The sequence below is a fragment of the Acomys russatus genome, chromosome 4 (genome assembly GCF_903995435.1).
Source record: "Acomys russatus chromosome 4, mAcoRus1.1, whole genome shotgun sequence".
Classification (NCBI taxonomy): domain Eukaryota; kingdom Metazoa; phylum Chordata; class Mammalia; order Rodentia; family Muridae; genus Acomys; species Acomys russatus.
The window spans coordinates 55,715,297-55,735,127 of NC_067140.1; the positions used below are offsets into that span (position 1 = coordinate 55,715,297).

The following is a 19,831-nucleotide window of genomic DNA, read 5'->3' on the forward strand; positions in this document are numbered from 1 at the left end:
GGACTCCCGCAGCCGCGGGGCTGATTCATTCCGGGCTCGAGCGCCAGGCTCTGACGTTGGCGCCTGCGCAGGGCGCGGCCTGGCTCCGGATTGGCTGGTGTCGGGCCGCCCTCCCCCGCGCGCCACCCCTGGTTTCCCTCCCCCGGGGCCGCAAGAGAAACAGTGCCCTCTCCCTTCTTGACCCCTGGCCCTTCCCTCCCTCTTTCCCTCTTGCCGCCTTTGCTTCTGGCGCTGTCGCTCCCGTAGGAGCTCCCGCCACCGTGATGGGGTCTCGGGCCTCCACGTTACTGCGGGACGAAGAGCTCGAGGAGATCAAGAAGGAGACTGGCTGTGAGTTCGGGTTGGGGGGTGGGAAGGTGGCCCGGCGCGCCTGCGGCTGGCCTCAGTTCTGACGGCGGTTGTCGCTGAAGTCTTGATCTGGGGTGCGGTGACTTTGTAGGGAGGGTCCCCTGCAGCGTCAGGTGCTTTGGGTGACCGAAGGCTGGAATACCTGTCTGTTCATCTGTAGCGTCCCGGAGCTGGGACGTGGCTCCTCTGGTGCTGTCTTGCCTCAAAAGCCCGGAACCTGGACCCAGCAACGGAGCATAGGCACTGTCACTCCAATCTTGCCCTGGAAAGTACACGCATTTTCCTCCTTTATGGTTCCTCAGTAGGAAAAACATGAGCAAATCTAAGAAACCGGAATGGTTCCTGGAGAAAACGTAATATATTCCAATGAGGTTTCTGAGCAAGGACCTAAAACTACTAAAATCACACACAGGGAACAATATTGTGACCGGGGACGGGATAACTCTAAGCAGTCAAGAGACCAGAACCCCGAGGGACGCGTTTTAATCTGAACTGCTGGAGAAAAAGCATGGATATAGTGACCAAGGTTTTAAAGACACAATGAAGACACTTGTCTTATTTTCATATATGTTGATTTATGCTATGTTGCTGTACTTTATGTAGTTGACATTGAAGCTGGATGTACTACAAAATCTGTGAATTTTACTAGGAACAACATTAAAAAAAAATTTTTTTTTTTAGGTTTTTCGAGACAGGGTTTTTCTGTGTAACAGTCCTGGCTCTCTTTTGTAGACCAGGCTGGCTTCGAACTCACAGAAATCCACCTACCGCTGCCTCCCCAGTGTTGGGATTAAAAGCGTGAGCCACCATGCCCAACCAAACAAAACCTTGTTTTTTAAGTGTATACTCTAGTTTCTTCCTTGTTAACCTTCACACAGGAGCAGCAGGGCTTTAGGAGTTCAGAAGCAAGCACCGCCATACCTTTGAAAAGCCCTTGATGCTGTGTGATACAATTGTGTTGCTGCTGCTCTCTCAGTGACCCTTTGTAAGCTGGGTCTTCGCCATACCTGTGTCTTTGATGATAACGTGAGCTAATAACACAATGGCAAATAGTACTGGAGGAATTACAGAATTCTCCGGGAATGGAGTCCTTGGGTAAATTAAAGGTTGCCCTGGCTGTCTGACAAGTTAAACTTTCTAGAGTGTTCACGTTGGAAGAGATGGTATCTTGCCTCGTCTCCTATCAAGTTCCTTTGCTTCTTTCACCGTCCCTTACTGACAAATGGCCGACAGGCTGAGGCAGGACCTACGTACTTAGCCACGGTGATCCTCTTCACAATTTTAAAAACATTTAGCTTTTTATGGCTTTTGTGTTTCAGCTTTTGTTTACGGACATTTCCTGACTTACCCTGAGTCCATGAGTAGGAATATAGGCACTTGGACTCAGCAAGCATTTACCTGTGACCACACCTGTAGATACAGTGACTTCTTTACACCTAGGGTGACAACGAAATGAGCGCATCTGTGTTTAAAGCACAGAGTCACGCTGTGAGTAGGAAGTGTAGTGAGTAAGGGACAAGCTATTGTTTTGTTTTCTTTTGTTTTTTGATACAAGGTCTTACCTTGTAGCCCAGACTTGCTTAGAATACAGTACGTAAACTGGGCCTGGTGGCACACACCTTTAATCCCAGTACTCAGGAGGCAGAAACAGGCCATACATAGGCCAGCCTGGTCTATGCAACAAGTTCCAGGATAACTGGGCCTACACCGGCAAACTCTGTCTCAAAAACCTAAACACACCACAAACCAAACAAAAACAAACATTTACTACATAGCTCATAGGTTTCAAACAAAGTACAGTCCTCCTGCCTCAGCCTCCCCAGTGCAAGTTATCATAGCCAACTGGGAAAAGGCTGTTTTGCTTCAGAATGAATGGAACAGTGATGCCATTCTGGTTTCTTTTCATTAGTCCTGGCTGTGGGACTGAGTTATCCCAGCTTGTGACTCATGGACAAACCTAAGTAGTCATGAAAGAACGATTATCCTGGTTACCTAAGAGTGATTCAAGTATGAGAAAGTTTGCCATCAAACCAACGGATATACCGGCTGGGAAAACCTAACTACTGAGTTTTTGCAGTGCTGCTGAATATTATGCTAGCTGTTCAGAGCAGATGGCACTGAGGTACAAGAGACACCCACAACCTGGCTGGGGAGAGAGCGAAAGAGGGTTGGGATTCTCTTGCATCAGGACAGGAGGAGGCTGGAATCGTGCTTCACCCACCTTCAGAATTTAGGGAAGAGAGCCTTTGAGTCGGCTTTGTGGAGTACCGGGGATTAGGACCTGAAGCATAAATGGATTCGTTTTTAGATAAAGTAACCTAGGGTGTCACCACTACCCTAGGGATTGAACTATCAGTTTATCTCGTAAGCACCCATCAACAGAGGTTTGTTTGATTTTCTTTTTCCTTTCTTCTTCTTCCCCTCCCCCACGCCCCTTTGACAGGCTCCTGTGTAGCCCAGACTGGCTTTAAATTTGAAATACTATTGCTTAAGCTTCCCATGTACTGGGATTACAGTTGGGTTCAACCCCCCCACCCCCATCAAATGGCTTTGATCCCACCACTCTCGAGGTAGAGGTAGGCAGATCTGTGAGTTCTAGACCAGCCCGGTCTACAGAACGAGTTCTAGGACAGCCAGGGCTACACAGAGAAACCCTGTCTTGAAAAAAACCAGTGTGTATGTGTTTATGTGTATGGATACATGTGTATGTGTCTTGCTATTTGATGATGTCATTGCTATTTGATACTTAGCCTCTAAATATTTGGAAAGGTAATTCTGAGTAAGAATTACATAGTTTCATCATCTGTAAAATGAGACAATAGTAACTTAAATTTTAGAATTCCTACCTTGGGGGCTGGAGTGATGGCTCATTGGTTAAGAGCGCTCTCTGTTTTTCCAGAGGTCCTGAATTCAATTCCAGCAACCACATGGTGCCTCACAATCATCTGTACTACTGGGATCTGATGCCCTCTTCTGCATGCAGGTGTATATGCAGATAGAGCACTCATATACATAGGAATAAATAAATAAATAAATAAATAAATAGAATTTTATCTTGATAAATGAAAAACAATTATTTTGAATTATGTTGGTATAAATGTCCTGAAGTTGCTAGCTTTTATTTTCTTTTTTAATTTCCAAGGATTTTTATTTTATTTTTGGCTTTTTGAGACAAAGTCTCAAGTGCTATGTAATACTGGCTGTCCTGGAGCTTGTTATGTAGACCATGGTGGTCTTGAACTCACAGAGAACTGCTTGCTTCTGCCTCCTGAATGCTGGGATTAAAGGCATGTGTCACCCCCCCCCCCCACCTGCCCAGCTCTCCGAGTTTTTAAATGTGTGTGTGTGTGTGTTAAACCTGTCTATGGCTATATAACTAGAAGTGGTAGCATTTTGTACATTGCTTTTTTTTCTTTCTTTCTTTCTTTTTTTCCTTCTAGACAGGGTTTCTCTGTGTACCCTTGGTTGTCCTGGACTTGCTTTGTAGATCAGCCTGGCTTCAAACTCACAGAGATCTGCCTGCCTCTGCCTCCCCGAGTGCTAGGATTATAACTGTATGCCCACCTCACCCAGCCTGTTTTTAGTTTTTCAGGGCAGGGTTTTTCTGTGTAGCTGTGGCTGTCCTGGGACTCACTCTGTAGACCACTCTGAGCGCCTCCATGCCTGGCTCATTCTTTATTTTCAATGTGCCTTAGGAATCAAATACATTATTTTGTCAATCCTAAGAGAGTAAATCTAAAAGAAGACAAATCTTGATTTTGTTTTATTTATTTTTGAGGCAGGCTCACTCAAAACAATCCCTTGCTTCAACTTTCTGAGTTTTGGGATAGCAGGTATGAACCACCTGCCCTGCTGAGGGTTCTCAAGGTTTAGGAAACACTTTGGTGGCTCACATCTTTAATCCCAGCACTGGGAGGCAGAGGCAGGTGGATTGCTGTGAGTTTGAGGCCAGCCTGGTCTACAAAGTGAGTCCAGAACAGCCAAGGCTAGCAACAGAGAAATCCTGTCTCAAAAAACCAAAAAGAAAAAAAAAAGGAAAGAAAGAAAAAAAGAAACACTTTGGGGTCCAGAGAGATGGCTCAACAGTTAAGAGGACCCCAGTTTGATTCCCAGCACCCATATTAGGCAGGTGGTTCACAACCACCTGTACTGTGGCTTCCAAGGGAACCGTCACTGACATGCACAAACTCAAACATACACATAGTTTAAAAAAAGCCAGATGTGGAGGCAGAGGCAGGCAGATATTTAAGTTCCAGCCCAGCTAGGGCTGCATAGTGAGACCCTGTCTCAGAAAGAAAGAAAGAAAGAAAGAAAGAAAGAAAAGAAAAGAAAAGCAAGAGGTGGGAGGGAGGGAGGGGAGGAGAAAAACGCTTTGTTGACTTTGTTGTTATAAAACACTATATTTAGCCTTTGTTCTATCACCTTTCCCAATTCTACATTTTTATAAGCCGGCACATTTGAATAAAAGATGTAATTGGAGGGAGATCACAGCGTCTTAGGAATTCCTATAATGACCCCTTAGTACACTTAATCATAGGAGTAGCCTTCCTGCTGATTGCTGTAACTGAGCAAAGGTTCGTGCCAACTGACTAGCGGTTAGTATAGGTTGGTTTATCTTTAGTTTCTGCCTCTGGTGTGTGTCCTGTGGGTATGGGCAGGGTGTTGAACGGGTTAGGAAGTGAGCTGTACAGACCAGTGACTTTGTTTGTTTGAAAGGGTGTAGTGATACCATGGGTGTGGGTTTCTCTCTAGTTCCAACAGAGTACAAGCCTGACAAAGGCAATTGCTTAAGAGTAACATTTTGAGACCGGGCGTGGTGTCACATGCCTTTAATCCCAGCACTGGGGAGGCAGAGGCAGGCAGATTGCTGTGAGTTTGAGGCCAGTCTGGTCTACAAAGCGAGTCCAGGACAGCCAAGGCTACACAGAGAGACCCTGTCTTGAAAAACAAAAACAAAATAAAACAACAATAACAACAAAAAAAGAATAACATCTTGAAATTGAGCATCTGTGTACTACTGCCTCCTTCTTGGGCCCTTTCCTGGCCTCTCCCTGTCTTACCATAGTGTTGGGGGACCCTGCCATCTTCTGTCTTGTCACCTTCTGAACTGCAAATGCAGAGATAATATCTTTGGCAGCCTTGAAATACTTTGTAAAGTTCTATACCTTCCTAGTTTTCTCCCTGAGTTGCCAGTGCTTAGTAGAAAGGGGTAAGGAGACCTGTGTGTCACCTTGGAGAATGGAGCTGCTAAGGAACAGACCCTGATGACCGAGGACAGGGGTTCAGGGCACCGACTGCTTCAAGTCCGCATAGAAACTCACTGACCCTAGAAACAACTGCAGAGATAAGCCAAGTCTTCTGAGTTTCAGCAGAAATACATTATGCTATAAAACAGCAACACATGTGTTACATGCGATAAACACTGTCTGGAAAGAGGTTATATGTAGTTAAAGGCAAACTTACTGTGACCTGACCTGAATGTAGCAGATTCAGGAGATGAGATTTTCATACCAGATCCAGATGTAGAAGCTTATTTTATTTTATGCCTATAACACCAGCACTGGGTGGAGTTAACACAGAGGATTCTGAGTTCAAGGCCATACTAGATTGTAGCAAGAGGGTGTCTTTTGCTGGCCAGATGGCTCCTTTGGGTAAAGCACCAAACCTGATGACCTGAGTTTGATTCCTAGGACCCACATGGTAGAAAGAGAATTGACTCTGGCAAGTTGCCCTTTGACCTTATGTGGGCTGTGGCATAAACACATGTGCACACATACACATGCAAATATATATTTTTGTTTGTTTGTTTTTGTTTTTCTAGACAGGGTTTCTCTGTGTAGCCCTGGCTGTCCTGGACTCACTATGTAGACCAGGCTGTCCTCGAACTCACAGAGATCCGCCTGCCTCTGCCTCTTAAGAGGGATCTCTGTGAGTTCGAGGCCAGCCTGGTCTACAAAGTGAGTCCAGAACAGCCAAAGCTACACAGAGAAACCCTGTCTCAAAAAAACAAAATAAATAAATAAATAAATAATACAGTCTCAGCTGGGGGTGGTGGCATACACTTTTAATCTTAGCACTTGGGGAGACAGGGGCAGACGTACTTCTGAGTTCTAGGACAGCCAATGTTACATAGAGAAACTGTGTCTCAAAAAAAAAAAAAAAAAAAAAAGGCTCAAAATAGCAGCAACAACAGAACAGCAGGAACAACAACCACCAAAACAAAAACCCAAGAGTTCAGGTTTTGCATGTAAGCTTTCAAATATATAGAAAAGTTGGTGGTAAATGTGCACCGTTATTTGTTCCTATTTAATGCATATGTTGTTACAGCTTTGCTGTATTTGCTTTATATATCTATTCTCTGTTCATTAATCTACTTATTTATTTTGGTGCTAGGGAGTAAACTTAGAGTTTTGCTTTTATGCATGCTTAGAAAGGCATGTACCACTGAGCTCCAGCCTTGATTTTTTATTTTTTTATTTTTTATTTTTTGGGTATGGGTCAGGGAGCAGGGACAGGGTCTTATTGTGTTACCCTGGTTGACCTGGAACTCACACTATAGACCAGGCTGGCCTTAAACTCAGAGATCTGCTTGCCTCTGCCTCCTGAGTGCTGGGAGTGCGTGTGCCACCATCACCCAGTGGTCTCTGCTAATTCTTAAGAGAGTAGGTTAGATCTTGAAGTCTTTATGTTGGGAAGCATTGGATGGAATGGCCAGGCATGTAGGCTCAACTCTGCAGTATCCCTAGAGCTGCTCTTGCCTGCAGCTGCACACTTCACCCCAAGCTGTCTTCTTCAAGATTGGGGTGACGGCAATGGCAACATAGCTTGGCTCATCTCCTTTAACTGTCATGCTTCTCCCTGCCAGTCCACCTGGCTGCTTAGCGTGTCTTGAAAGACCTTCCTGTCCTGAGCAAAAGGCAGAAATGATAGAAAGCTCTGACCTCAAGTTAGCAGCGTCTTTTCAGTCTTTCAGTATAAAATAATTATTTGCTCAGCAGCAGCAGAGTAGACTACAGCTTCATTCAAGACGGTTTTCACAGTCTATTCTAAGGGAAACTGTAAACTCCTGAGATTTCCTTCCGCTTTCCAAGAATGACACAGCTGATAGGTGCCTTCCTGGTTAGCTTAGCTTCTTCAATGAGTTTGTTTTCACTGAAAGCATGTCCTTCCTGCTTTATTCCTGGCAGTTCTAATACATGTGTGTGTGTGTGTGTGTGTGTGTGTGTGTGTGTGTGTGTGTGTGTGTTGTGTAGATCCCTTAACGGTAGATTAAAGCCCAGTGTGGCAGTCCATGCGTATAATACTAACACTCTGGAGACTGAGGCACGCTTGCAAGTTTGAGGCTAGCCTGTGCTATAGAGTGAGTTCAAGATCAGCTCTACACTTTGGTACACTTTGGAGGTTGTGTTGGTCATTTATTATTAGTTTTAGGAGTTGAATTAGATTGTGACGTTTACCTTCATTTAAAAATTGTATAAATCTCTCTCAACAACAAGCTGTTAATTTCATGCTTCTGGCATGGGATATGGGAGCTTAGGTGTTAGGAAGGCTACACTGGGTATTATTTTGTTCTATTTATATTTTATCGTGGGTATAATACTAAAATAATATAATATATAAATATATAATGCTTTAAAGTTAATAACAAAAGATAATTTGACAATTTTCCCTTTTTGTTTGTTTGTTTGGTTTGTTGGTTGGTTTTGGTTTTTGGTTTTCCGAGACAGGGTTTTTCTGTTTTAGTTCTGGCTGTCCTGGACTCATTTAATAGACCAGGCTGGCCTCAAACTCACAGAGATCGCCTGCCTCTGCCTCTCCAAGTGCTAGGATTAAAGACATGCACGACTAAGCCCTGCTTCATTTTCCATTTTAAAAAACCCAATAATCTGTGGGTGGTGGTGGCGCATGCCTTTAATCCCAGCACTTGGAAGGCAGAGGCAGGTGGATCACTATGAGTTCGAGGCCAGCCTGATCTAAAAAGCCAGTCCAAGATAGTCAAGGCTACACAGAGAAACCCTGTCTCAAAAAACAAAACAAAACAAAACAAAAAAACCCCACGCAATAATCTGAAATGTAAGATTCACTAGAAACTTAACAAGTGAACTAAATGTTATATAGTTACTTAAAAATCCTTCAGGGTCGGACAGTGGTGCACGCCTTTTATCCTAGTACTCAGGAGGTAAGAGGCAGGTGGATGGCTGTGATTTCAAGGCCAGCCTGGTCTACAATTCGAGTCTAGGACAGCCAAGGCTACACAGAGAAACCCTGTCTTGAAAAAAAACACACAAACAAACACACAAAAATCCTTCAGGGTCTCAGGAGGCAGAGGCAGGTACATCGCTGTGAGTTTGAGGCCAGCCTTGTCTACAAAGCAAGTCCAGGGCAACCAAGGCTACATAGAGAAACCCTGTCTCCAAAAACAACAAACAACAACAGCAACAGCAACAAAAAATCCTTTAGGGGCTTGAGAAGATGGCTTAGTGGGTAAAAGAGTTTGCTCTGCAAGAGGAACCTCACTTCAATCCCCAGACTCATTGGAAGGCAGGCATGCCTTAACTTAAGCACTGGGACGTGGAGATAGCCAGGCGCCTGCATCTCACTAGCCAGCCAGCCATAATGTTAGCTTCCAGTTGAGTGAGAGGCTCAGTTTCAAGGTGGCCAGTTGGAGTGTGGTAGAGGAAGACACCTCAAGTCCCACTCTGGCTTCTGCATGTGATGCATGGTGCACGCACTCTCACACACGCTGTATATACCATATGTACCCCAGACAGAGAATACTGTAAAAGTACTCAAAACCAGGATTGAAAAGATGGCTCAGTGGTTGAATGCATCCTGCTCTTCCAGAAGGCCTGAGTTCAGTTCCTAGCACCCATGTTGGGCAGCTTACAATGTCCTGAAGCTCTAGTTCCTAGGAAATCCAATATTTCTGGCTTCTGAGGGTACCAGCAGTTGCACAGACAAAAAATACAATAAAAAATAGATATTTTAAGAATATTTTAAAAAATTATTCTGCCAAGATGAAAGACTATGAATTACTTATTGAAAAGTAAGCTGTTAGTGGCCGGAGAGATGGCTGCTCTTGCAGAAGACCTGCATTCAATGGCAGCTCCCAACTGTCTGTAACTCCTGGTCCATTCTAGCACTTTAAACATACTATATGCAGTCAAAATACCAGTATATAAATAAATTATTTTTAACAATTAAAAAGAGAAAATTAAGCTATTGGATCTAAAGTACACAAATGAATGCTACCAGATGGTGTACTGAAGAAGCGATGGTGATAGTAAAACACAGATTCCAAAACTTTGGGGGAAACATAGTAATCTCCAACTGACTTAATTTTGCTCAACTAAGGAATTTTATTACAAGAGCAGCTTTTTATGCCAGGTGCTAGGCAGGGATAAACTGGTCAGATTCCTAAAGAAAGTGGCTCTGACTGCCCGGTCAAGAAGTTGGAGAGAGCTTAGCGTAGCAGTATAACCTGTCCCCTCGGGCTCTGTAGGGATGGTGAGGTGATGATAATAGTTAACTTGGTGTGCTTTCCCAGTCAGGCGCTTTGCCAAGCGGTCTCCTTCCATCAACTCACCCCCTGGGTGCCATGAGTGGAATCAGCATGTGTTCCCCTGGCCTTACAGAGAGCTGCTCAGACCTGCCTTGTCGCCCGCAGAGCCCCCTGCGTTTGCCCTTCAGCAGCAGGACCCTGCTTGTTCTGCCTGGGTGGGAGCAGTTGTGCCGCCTTCTCTGTTCTCTGCACACCTCAGTTACTAGAGCTCCACTTCAAGGATGAAGCTCATGCCAAAGAGATCACAGCTGCCCTGGTGTTCACTCTCTGCCCCACCACTCACTTCCTGTTTCACCTCCTGCCCTGTTTACTTGGTTTCATTGTTCCTCATGCAGCAAGTCCAGTTCTGTCGCTTGAGTGTGGGGAGGACAGCCACCCAAACCACACTTCCCGTAACCCCTAATGCCGCTCAGGTGCCGCCGAGATAAGCTCGGGGCTAATGGCTGTGGTCATTCTGCAAGGGGACTAAACTGTTTCCCAGAAATGCCTTTTGCACTTTCAGGCTTGTATTGTTGGCCTGTAGTTATAAACTGCTTTTAGCTTCTCCTGGGGTTCACGGAGGGCATCCAGAGTGTAGAGCCGTTAGCTTCTCTTGTGGATGTCATCTGGTCACAGTATGGCTGGCCACTTGGTTACGTCAAATAAGTTGATTCTAGATTCTGGTGGTCTGTCACCTGACAAAGTCCTGAAGAATAGGTGATTGCTGATAGTTGGTACAGAAAGAGACCGGACATTAAAAACAGAATTGTGTGATACCTATGATGTATTAGTATTTAGTTTGGTGTTAAGTTGCTTAGAAATTCCAGTCTGAAGAGTCAAACTAATAGGTTTGAGTTAGTTTGGCTTTTTTTTGGGGGGGGGGTGGGGGGTGTTTCAAGACAGGGTTTCTCTGTGTAGCCCTGGCTGTCCTGGACTCATATTGTAGACCAGGTTGGCCTGCCCAGCTTTTTTTTTCCTCTGTTAATTTTATTTCATTTTGGAGTGTGTGTGTGTGTGTGTGTGTGTGTGTGTGTGTGTGTGTGTGTGTGTGTTGGAGATGAACCCAAGTCTTTATTCATGTTAAACAGCTCTACCACTGAGCTGCATTCCTAGCTTAACACATTGTTTTGTTCTGTTTCGAGACATGGTCTCTCTGTGTACCCTTGGCTGTCCTGGACTAGCTTTGTAGACCAGGCTGGCCTCAAACTCACAGAGATCCGCCTGCGTCTGCCTCTCTTGAGTGCTGGGATTACAGGCGTGCTCCACCATGCTGGGCTTATACTTCATTTAAGAGCCAATTTTCATTGCTTTTGATTTAGTTTCTTTTCCAGCTCCTCCTACTCTTCAGATTTTTTAAACTAGCTGTTTTGACGTTGCAGAAAGAGTTGTACAGCTCCCCACCTCCCCTACACTGAAGCAGGTGGTAACCTGGGGGTTTAGTGTGAATGCATGCCTGCTTCCTCAGTTGGGACTAATTTTGTGCTCTTTAGTTTCCCACAGTCAGATCACACGCCTGTACAGCCGGTTCACCAGCCTGGACAAAGGGGAGAATGGGACTCTCAGGTGAGCACTTCCTTTCCTTCTTTCCCTCCCAGACCAGAAGCTCCCCAGCAGCTGTCTTTATTCCAAGGCCAGGCATACTAGATGTCTTCCATTTGGAGAACAAGGACCATTTTGGCCATGGTGCCTATGCATCATTCGTCCACCAAGGAATTAAATAAACAGAACAGTGATGCTAATTCGTGGCTAGGCTTTAGCTGCTTTATTCCAATTCCCTCTACGTTTAGGTGGCTTGTTTTCCCCAAGATTCTTATTTTCTTCTCAAGCTTGGCCCTTTGTTTCTCAATGGTTTTTTTTAAAAGCTGACCCATAAATGGCCTAAGTTACTCTGCTGTCTCTCATATCCCAGCCGTAACTTTAGGGAACATCACTGACTAGGTTTAGTGTTTTAGTACTTTAGTCTAGATTATTGACCCTCATCTTTTACCACCCAGGGAAATTTGCCTGATGATCATGATTGGGAAGTATTACTAAGATGCAGCCAGCTACTTTCAGTAGCCTCATGATCGAGAAATAGGCTACACTAGGACTGCAGAGATGGCTCGGCAGTTAGGAGTACATACTGCTTTTGCAGAGGACCTACCTGAGTTCTGTTCCCATACTCACACCAGGCTGCGTACAACTGCCTATATCTCCAGCTGCAGAGGTCCAATACCCTCCATGCCTCTGTGGTCACTAGAGATGAGCCAGGCTTGGTGTTGAACATCTGTAATTTCAGCTTGGGAGGTCGAGGCAGTTATGGGATCATTATGTAGCTATTACATAGTGAGGCCCTAGCTTAAAAAAAAAAATTGGTATTGAGTGCTCACTTCGGCAGCACATACGCTAAAATTGAAAGGATACAGAGGAGATTAGCATGGCCCCTGTGCAAGAATAACATACAAATTCGTGAGCATTCCATATTTTTTTAAAATCTGGTATTAAAAGACAGGACTTAGGTCCTATGACATTGGAAGTTCACATTTAGGTCCTATTAGTGAGTCTGAACTGATTCTGGCTAGATTGTATACCCACCGCTTGATAACAGGCCTGCTGTGTATGAGTATGTGCTTCTTAGCTAAAATTAAGGTTGTTAGGTTATTGAACTGAAATATGTGGCCACAGAATTCAAGTAAGCCTTCATTGCCATGTAAAAGTGGGGATTGTTTTTTTTTATATATATATATATATATATATATATATATATATATATATATATATATATAATTTATTTATTTATTTATTTTTATGTTCATTGGTGTTTTGTTTGCAAGTGTGTCTGTGTGAGAGGTGTGTGACGCCCTGGGACTGGAGTTACCAACAGATCATTATCCTAGGTCCTTTGGAAGAGCAGTTAATGCCCTCATTTACTGAGCTGTCTCTCCTGCCCTTGGTTATGAATGGCTATTTTTGTTCATTCCTTGATAACAGAGATGGGTTTCCTAAATGATCAAAAAAGATTAAATCCAGAGGTCCTATTCCCAGTCTCTGCACTCAGTCCACTAGGTCAGTGTTTACCTGCTCCGAGATGGGGAGAATAGTCAACTCGTTCATCGACCATGTACAGATTAAACCGTGACAGGAAGAGTGTGAAGATTGGTGAGTGCAGTAGCAGTGTCTCACAAGCTGTCCTCATGGGCATGGAGAGAAGAGTGCGTGTGTTGTGTTCTGTTAATATGCTTCTTAGAGGCAGGAATTAAATACATTCAAGTTTCTGGCTTTTTTGTTTTTTGGTTTTTTTTAACTTTTTTTTTTTAAAGATTTATTTATTATATATACAGTGTTCTGCCTGCATATATACCTCAATGCCAGAACAGGACACTAGATCTCAGTACAGATGGTTGTGAGCCACCATGTGGTTGCTGGGAATTGAACTCAGGGCTTTGGAGGAACAGACAGTGCTCTTAACCTCTGAGCTGTCTCTCCAGCCCTACATTTATTTTATTGTGTGTGTGGGTAGTAGGTGTTGGAGGCCATGGATTGGAGTCATAAGATAACTTGTGGGAGTCAGCTCCATTTCTCTACCGTGTGGGTTCTAAATATTGAACTGGCATCATAAATCGAGGTAGTAAGGACTTTACCTCCTGAGCCAGTTGTGAACCACCATGTTGGTGCTGGGAAATGAGCTCACTCTGCAAGAGCAGTGACTGTTCTTAACTGCTAAGCCCCCCCATACTAACTTTTCCCCCTGGAGACAGGGTCTCTCTGTGTAGCCTTGGCTGTTCTGGACTCACTTTGTAGACCAGGCTGGCCTCAAACTCACAGAGATCCACCTGCCTCTGCCTCCCATGTGCTGGGATTAAAGGCGTGTGCTACCACGCCCTGCTTGTAACTTTTGCCATGTACCTGGGAGTATATTTCCTATAACAACGGGACAGATTATAGCTCCATTTCCAGGGGATCTGGCACCCTCACACACCCATACACGCAGGTAATCAACCAGTGCACACTAAAAATAAGTAAATAAATAAATAAAAATAATAAAAATGGGGCATGGTGGCAACAGCACACATTAGGTAGAGCCATGAAGATCAAGCATTTGAGGATGGCCTGGGCTATATGTTATCCTGTCTTTTTTAAATACTTGTATTTTGGGCCAGTGAAATGTCTCAGCAGGTAAAGTGCCTGCCCTTATCACCAACCTGAGTTCCACACTCTATCCATATACAAACGTGAATGTAACAATAGATAGAATGCTGTCCCTCTGTCTGTCCCATTCCCGTTTCCACACACACACACACACACACACACACACACACACAAACCCCACCCTGCCGCCCACCGCACATGGTTTCTCTGGGTAGCCTTGGCTGTCTTGAATTCACAGACTGGCCTTGAACTCACAGAGATCTGCCTGCCTCTGTCTCCTGAGTGCTGGGATTAAGGGTGTGTGCCAACACTGGCCGGCTATTTTTTTTTTTTAAAGCATTATTTGAGCCACAGTATCAATTGTAATCCCATCATTCAGGAGGATGAGGCAGGAAGATTAGAATTTAGATCACCCAAGGCATGGCCCTTTGTGTCATAAGAACAGCAGCTTCCATACTGTAATGTAGCATGCCTGTAGTCTCAGCATTTTAGGAGGTAAGAGGCAGGAGGATCTAGAGTTCAACTTAGTGAGGTAGTGAGTCTGACTGAGGACAGCCTGAGTCATATGAGACTCAAGACAAAGGAGGAGTAAGAGAGATGTCTCAGAAGTTAAGAGTATTTATTTTGGGGTGTGGTGGCTCATGTTTTAATCTGCTTAGGAAGCAGAGGCATGCAGATCTCTATGGGTTTGAGGTCAAGTCAGCCTAGTCTACAAAGTGAGTTTCAGGACAGCTAGGGCTACATAGAGAGACCTACACACACACACACACACACACACACACACACACACACACACACACACACACACACACAGAGGAAATGGGGAGTGTGCCGTTGGAGAAATGGCTTGGTGATTAAGAGCACTGACTACACTTCAAGAGAACCTAGACACCATTCCCAGCACCCACAAGGCAACTCATAACCATCTATTAACTTCAGTTCCAAGGGATCTGTTGTCTTCTGGCTCCTCAGGCACTAGACAAACACATGGTACACAGACATACATGGAGGTGAAATACCCATACACATAAAATACTTTAAATTTTTTAGTATTTTGATGCAGTACTATCTCATAACAGTATCTTCTACAGCAATTTTGTGGTCTAAAATCATATGTAGAGTTTATATATTCATCTTTTTTTGGTTGTTTTTACATCTGTTTATTTGTGTGTACATGTTCGGAGGTCAGAAGACAACTTGAAAGAGTTGGCTCTCTGGGGCTGGGTAGATGACTCAGCAGTTAAGAACACTTGTTGCTCTTTTAGAGGAAATGGTTTAATTCCTAGCATCTACTTGGTGGCTCATAACCACCCGTAACTCCAGTTTCAGGGGATCTAATGCCCTCTTCTGACTTCCACGGGTACCAGGCATGTAGGTGGTACATATACATACACATAGGGAAAAGACTTAGAAACATTAAAGTAAAACAAATGAACCTAGAAAGAGTTGAATCTCCCTGATGCCATGTGGGTATAGGAGATCAAACCTAGTCTTAGTGGCAAATGCTGTATCTCATGACTTATCTTTTTCATACTTTGTTGTTACTGCTTCCCCTACCCTCACTCTGTGTGTGTATCTTTGGGCTTTGTTTGTTTGTTTGTTTGTTGCTTTGGTTTGGTTTGGTTTGGTTTGATTGGTTTTTTTGAGACAGGGTTTCTTTATGTAGCCTTGGCTGTCCTGGACTCGCTTGGTAGACCAGGCTGGCCTTGAACTCATAGCAATCCTCCTGCCTCTGCCTCCCGTGTACTGGGATTAAAGGCATGTGCCTCCACACCTGATTATGTATGTACCTTTGTCTGTGCATGAATTTATATACCCTTGTGTATATGTGGGTGTAGAATTCATAGGTCATAGTCCACAATATTTACAGGATTCTCACTACATACCTTTGGCTAGCCTCAAACTCAGAAATATGCCTACCTCTGCTTCTGCATCTATCCTTAGTGCTGGTACAAGGTCTGGATGAATTTAGAACACATCAATTCTGCTAAGCTGATTAGCCAATGAGATGGACGCTGCTGTCTCTGGCTTTTTTTACATGAGTGCTAGGGATCTGAACTCAGGCTCTTAGGCTTGAGAGCCACGCACTTTACTCACAGAGCTGTGTTACCAGCCCTTGGTTTTTCTTATTTTGTATTTCGGATTTTTGGTTTTGTTTTTATTTGTTGTTCATTTATTTTGTTTTTCCAGTCAGGGTTTCTCAGTGTAGCCCTGGCTGTCTTGGACTTGCTTTGTAGACCAGACTGGCCTTGAACTCACAGAGATCCGACAGTCTCTGTCTCCCTAGTGCTGGGATTAAAGGCGTACACCACCACACCCTGCTTTCTTTTGTTCCTTTGAGACAGGTCTCCTGTGTCTCTGGCTGCCCTTAAGCTTATTACATAACAAGGATGCCCTGGAACTTCAGGTCCTCCTGCCTCTACGCTCCCTTTGTCGTAGCTTCCGGCATGGTCCGTTCTGCCCAGTGTACGCAGTGCTGGGATTGGCTCTGCGAGCTCTCTACCCACTGGGCTGCCTCCCAGCTCTGGTTCTAGAGTTCTTCCGTCTCCTTAGGTCTGTTGCAATCTTTTTTACTTTTTGCCCGGGGCTGTGCTGGGGACCGAGCCTTGGGCCTTCATCTGCTGAATGTGTGTTCCACCACTGATAGAAGCCTCAGCTCCTTCATCCTCCGTGGCTCTGATACTTTGCAGAGTTGTATTCCTCGCATAGATATCAAAGAGATTTTAGAGAAATACTGAGCAGTTTGTGAAACAGCAATGTTCAAAAATTTTAATATGGGCTGGGTATGGTAGCACATGCCTGTCATCTCAGTACTTAGGGGCTGATGCAGGAAAAACATGTGTCCCAGGCTGGCCTGTACTACAGCCCTTACTCGCTCAGGGCCAGCCTGGGCTGCCATGCCATAATAGGATGTTACTGGAGAGACCTTTTTTTTTTTTAACAAAAAACATATTTTGACTTAAAGTCTTATTTTAAAATTTCTGCCTTTTAGTTGTGGCAAGGGCAAGTACTTGTCTAGGTCGATTTCCTCAGCTCTACAAGGGCACAGATAAAGCATGGCATGCAAAAAGAGCGACACTGTATCAAGTGGGAGCAGCACAGATGTATGTGTAATGAACGGTATCACAAGTCTCCATGGTGTGTGGCGCTGCCTGCTCTTAACATGTCCAGGGTTAAATCTGCTCCACTTCCTGTCACTGGAAGGGCCTTTTCCTTTCCTTTTTCTATCTTTTCTTATTCTTTTTTTCTTTTTCCCTGTTTTTTTTGTTTTTTGTTTTGAAAGCTATGAGAAGCTCTCACTCTGTAGTCCAAATTATGCTAGAACTGATTATAGGTCAGTTTGGCCACTGTGCCGTATCGTTCTTGTCTTTCTTTCTTCTTTTTATTTATTTATTTATTTGTTTGGTTTTTGGTTTTTCGAGACAGGGTTTCTCTGTGTAGCCTTGCCTGTCCTGGACTCACTTTGTAGACAAGGCTGGACTTGAACTCACAGAGATACACTTCCCTCTGCCTCCCAAGTGCTGGGATTACAGGCATGCGCTACCACACATGCCATTTTCTATATATATATATATATTTTTTTTAATTCTTTCCTTGAACAGAAACATCTCTTAAGAATTTCTTGCACTTCATATGTGTCTTAGCTCTTCTTAAGTAAGCTCCTACAGTCAAGTTCTTCAGTAGTCGATTGTGTGTATTTACTGTTCACAGTGCCAAACTTAGTAACTGCAAAATGGTAATGTTCAAGCAATCATTTACTAAGGAACAGCATAGTATTTGCTCATTGTTTGGCTTATTGACATAACCTGTTTGCTGGGATTACTGGGACATAGCAAAATTCAACCTTGTTTCATTCACAGCTGAGTTGGTACAAAAAACACTTGGCAGGTTTTGTCTTGTTACTTGTATACCGTGCCACAGAAGCGACTCTAGGAGGCAGGATTCTTGCTGGCCTGCTCTCTGTTGGCTTTCAAAGAGTTCATTCCAAAGGCTGGTGCTGTCTAGCTCCTGCTCATTCTCTTGGCAGCCGGGAAGATTTTCAGAGGATTCCAGAACTTGCCATCAACCCACTCGGGGACCGAATCATCAATGCCTTCTTCTCAGAGGGGTGAGTGGGGGCAGTCATTGGACAGCCCTTGATTTTGATTCCTTCCTTTGTCTATATTAATTGCTAATGTAGGGTAGATGATGATGATGATGATGATGATGATGATAATAGCATGATGGTTGTCATGGTTACCCAGAGTTAAATTAGGCATCCTTAAGTTTCTTTTCTTTTTTCTTTTTTTGTTTTGTTTTTTCAAGACAGGGTTTCTGTGTAGCCTTGGCTGTCCTGGACTCACTTTGTAGACCAGGCTGGCCTTGAACTCTGCCTGTCTCTGCCTCCCAAGTGCTGGGACTAAAGGTGAGCACTACCATATCAGACTTGTTTTGATTTTTTTGAGATGGGATTTCTCTGTGTAGCAGAGCCCTTGCTGGCCTGGACCTGCTTTGTAGACCTACCTTGATTTTTTTTCCTTCTATTTATTTTGTGTCTGTGTGCACCTATATGGTGCCATCAGAGACTATTAGACCTGCTGAAATGGGAGTTGTCGATGGTTTGTGAGTTGCCATGTAGGTTCTGGAAATCAAACCCAAGCCCTCTCCAAGAAGCACTAGTGCTCTTAACCACTTAGCCATCTCTGTAGTCTCCTGTTACAAATCTTTATATTAAAAATGGAAGTCCAGCACACAAAACATTATTGGGTGTTAAAGTGCTGGACTGTGTAGTCTGCATTTGTGGTCACTTACCCCTCCATTAATACCTCCTCCCCTCTAAGCTATTTCTGTTTTTCCCTATCCCTTACCCAATTACTCATACATACTTTCCCCCACTTCTCTCTTCCCCTCTCTCTCTCCCTTCTTTCTTTCTTTCTTTTTTGAGACAGGGTTTCTCTGTGTAGCTCTGGCTGTACTGGAACTAGCAGTGTAGATCAGGCTAGCTTCGAATTCACAGAGATCTGCCTGCCTCTGTCTCCGAGTGCTAGGAATAAAGGCCTGCACTACCACTGCCTGACTTCCACTCCTCTCTTATGTAGGAGATTATATGTACACACACATAAAGTACACATGTATATATATATGCACACTTTTTTCACATATATTACATAAATATGTTTGTTCACATAATCACATTGATTAACTGAGGGTAAATTGCATGGCCCTTTACCTCCAAATGCTTCAGAATGTATTTGTTTAGAAGTTAGCCTTCGCCTCCTGGTGTCCAGGAGTGCATGTTGCTGTTCTCCGGTTCAGTTCCACTGGATCAGGAGGTCATCGCAGCTGCACTCATGATAATGGCAGGGTTTGTGTGTCTTTGTTCAAATAAAATGATTAACTTAAAAAGTAACAATAAAAAGTTAACCTTTCAGCCAGGTGTGGTGGTGCATGCCTTTAATCCCAGCACTCAGGAGGCAGAGGCCAGCCTAGTCTACAAAGGTATACCAGGACAGCCAGTGCTACACAGAGAAACCTTGAAAAATAGGGGAAAAAAGAAGGAGGAGGAGGAGAAGAAGAAATAATTAACCTTTCTAAAATTTAACATTAATCACTTGGAGAACTGGTTGGTAGAATGTGCTTATAATCTTAGCATTTGGGAGGCTGAGGCAGTAGGATTACTTCCAATTTGAAGATAGCCTGGGCTGCAAAGCAGGACCTTATCTCAAAAACAAAAGCAGACAACAGTGCTGACGATGACGATGGCAATGATGATGATAAATGCTAGCATTATCAGATAAAGTGCTTGGATAGGAAACTTTAAAATTCTGAATTGAG

The 19,831-nt window shown here is 44.0% G+C and overlaps 1 protein-coding gene and 1 non-coding gene across 2 annotated transcripts in view; both read left to right on the plus strand.

The window, feature by feature from the left end:
- The first annotated feature begins 188 nt into the window (after positions 1-188).
- Positions 189-19,831, plus strand: part of Chp1 (calcineurin like EF-hand protein 1) — a 38,020-nt gene continuing 18,377 nt past the window's right edge. The window contains exons 1-3 of the mRNA XM_051144425.1: positions 189-330; positions 11,380-11,452; positions 18,045-18,125. Coding sequence (XP_051000382.1) covers positions 264-330; positions 11,380-11,452; positions 18,045-18,125 — 221 coding nt within the window. The 5' untranslated portion in view covers positions 189-263. The remainder of the gene's footprint in view (positions 331-11,379; positions 11,453-18,044; positions 18,126-19,831) is intronic.
- On the plus strand, positions 12,251-12,357 carry LOC127188754 (U6 spliceosomal RNA). The gene has a single exon (XR_007830599.1). It is a non-coding gene; the product is annotated as a U6 spliceosomal RNA (small nuclear RNA).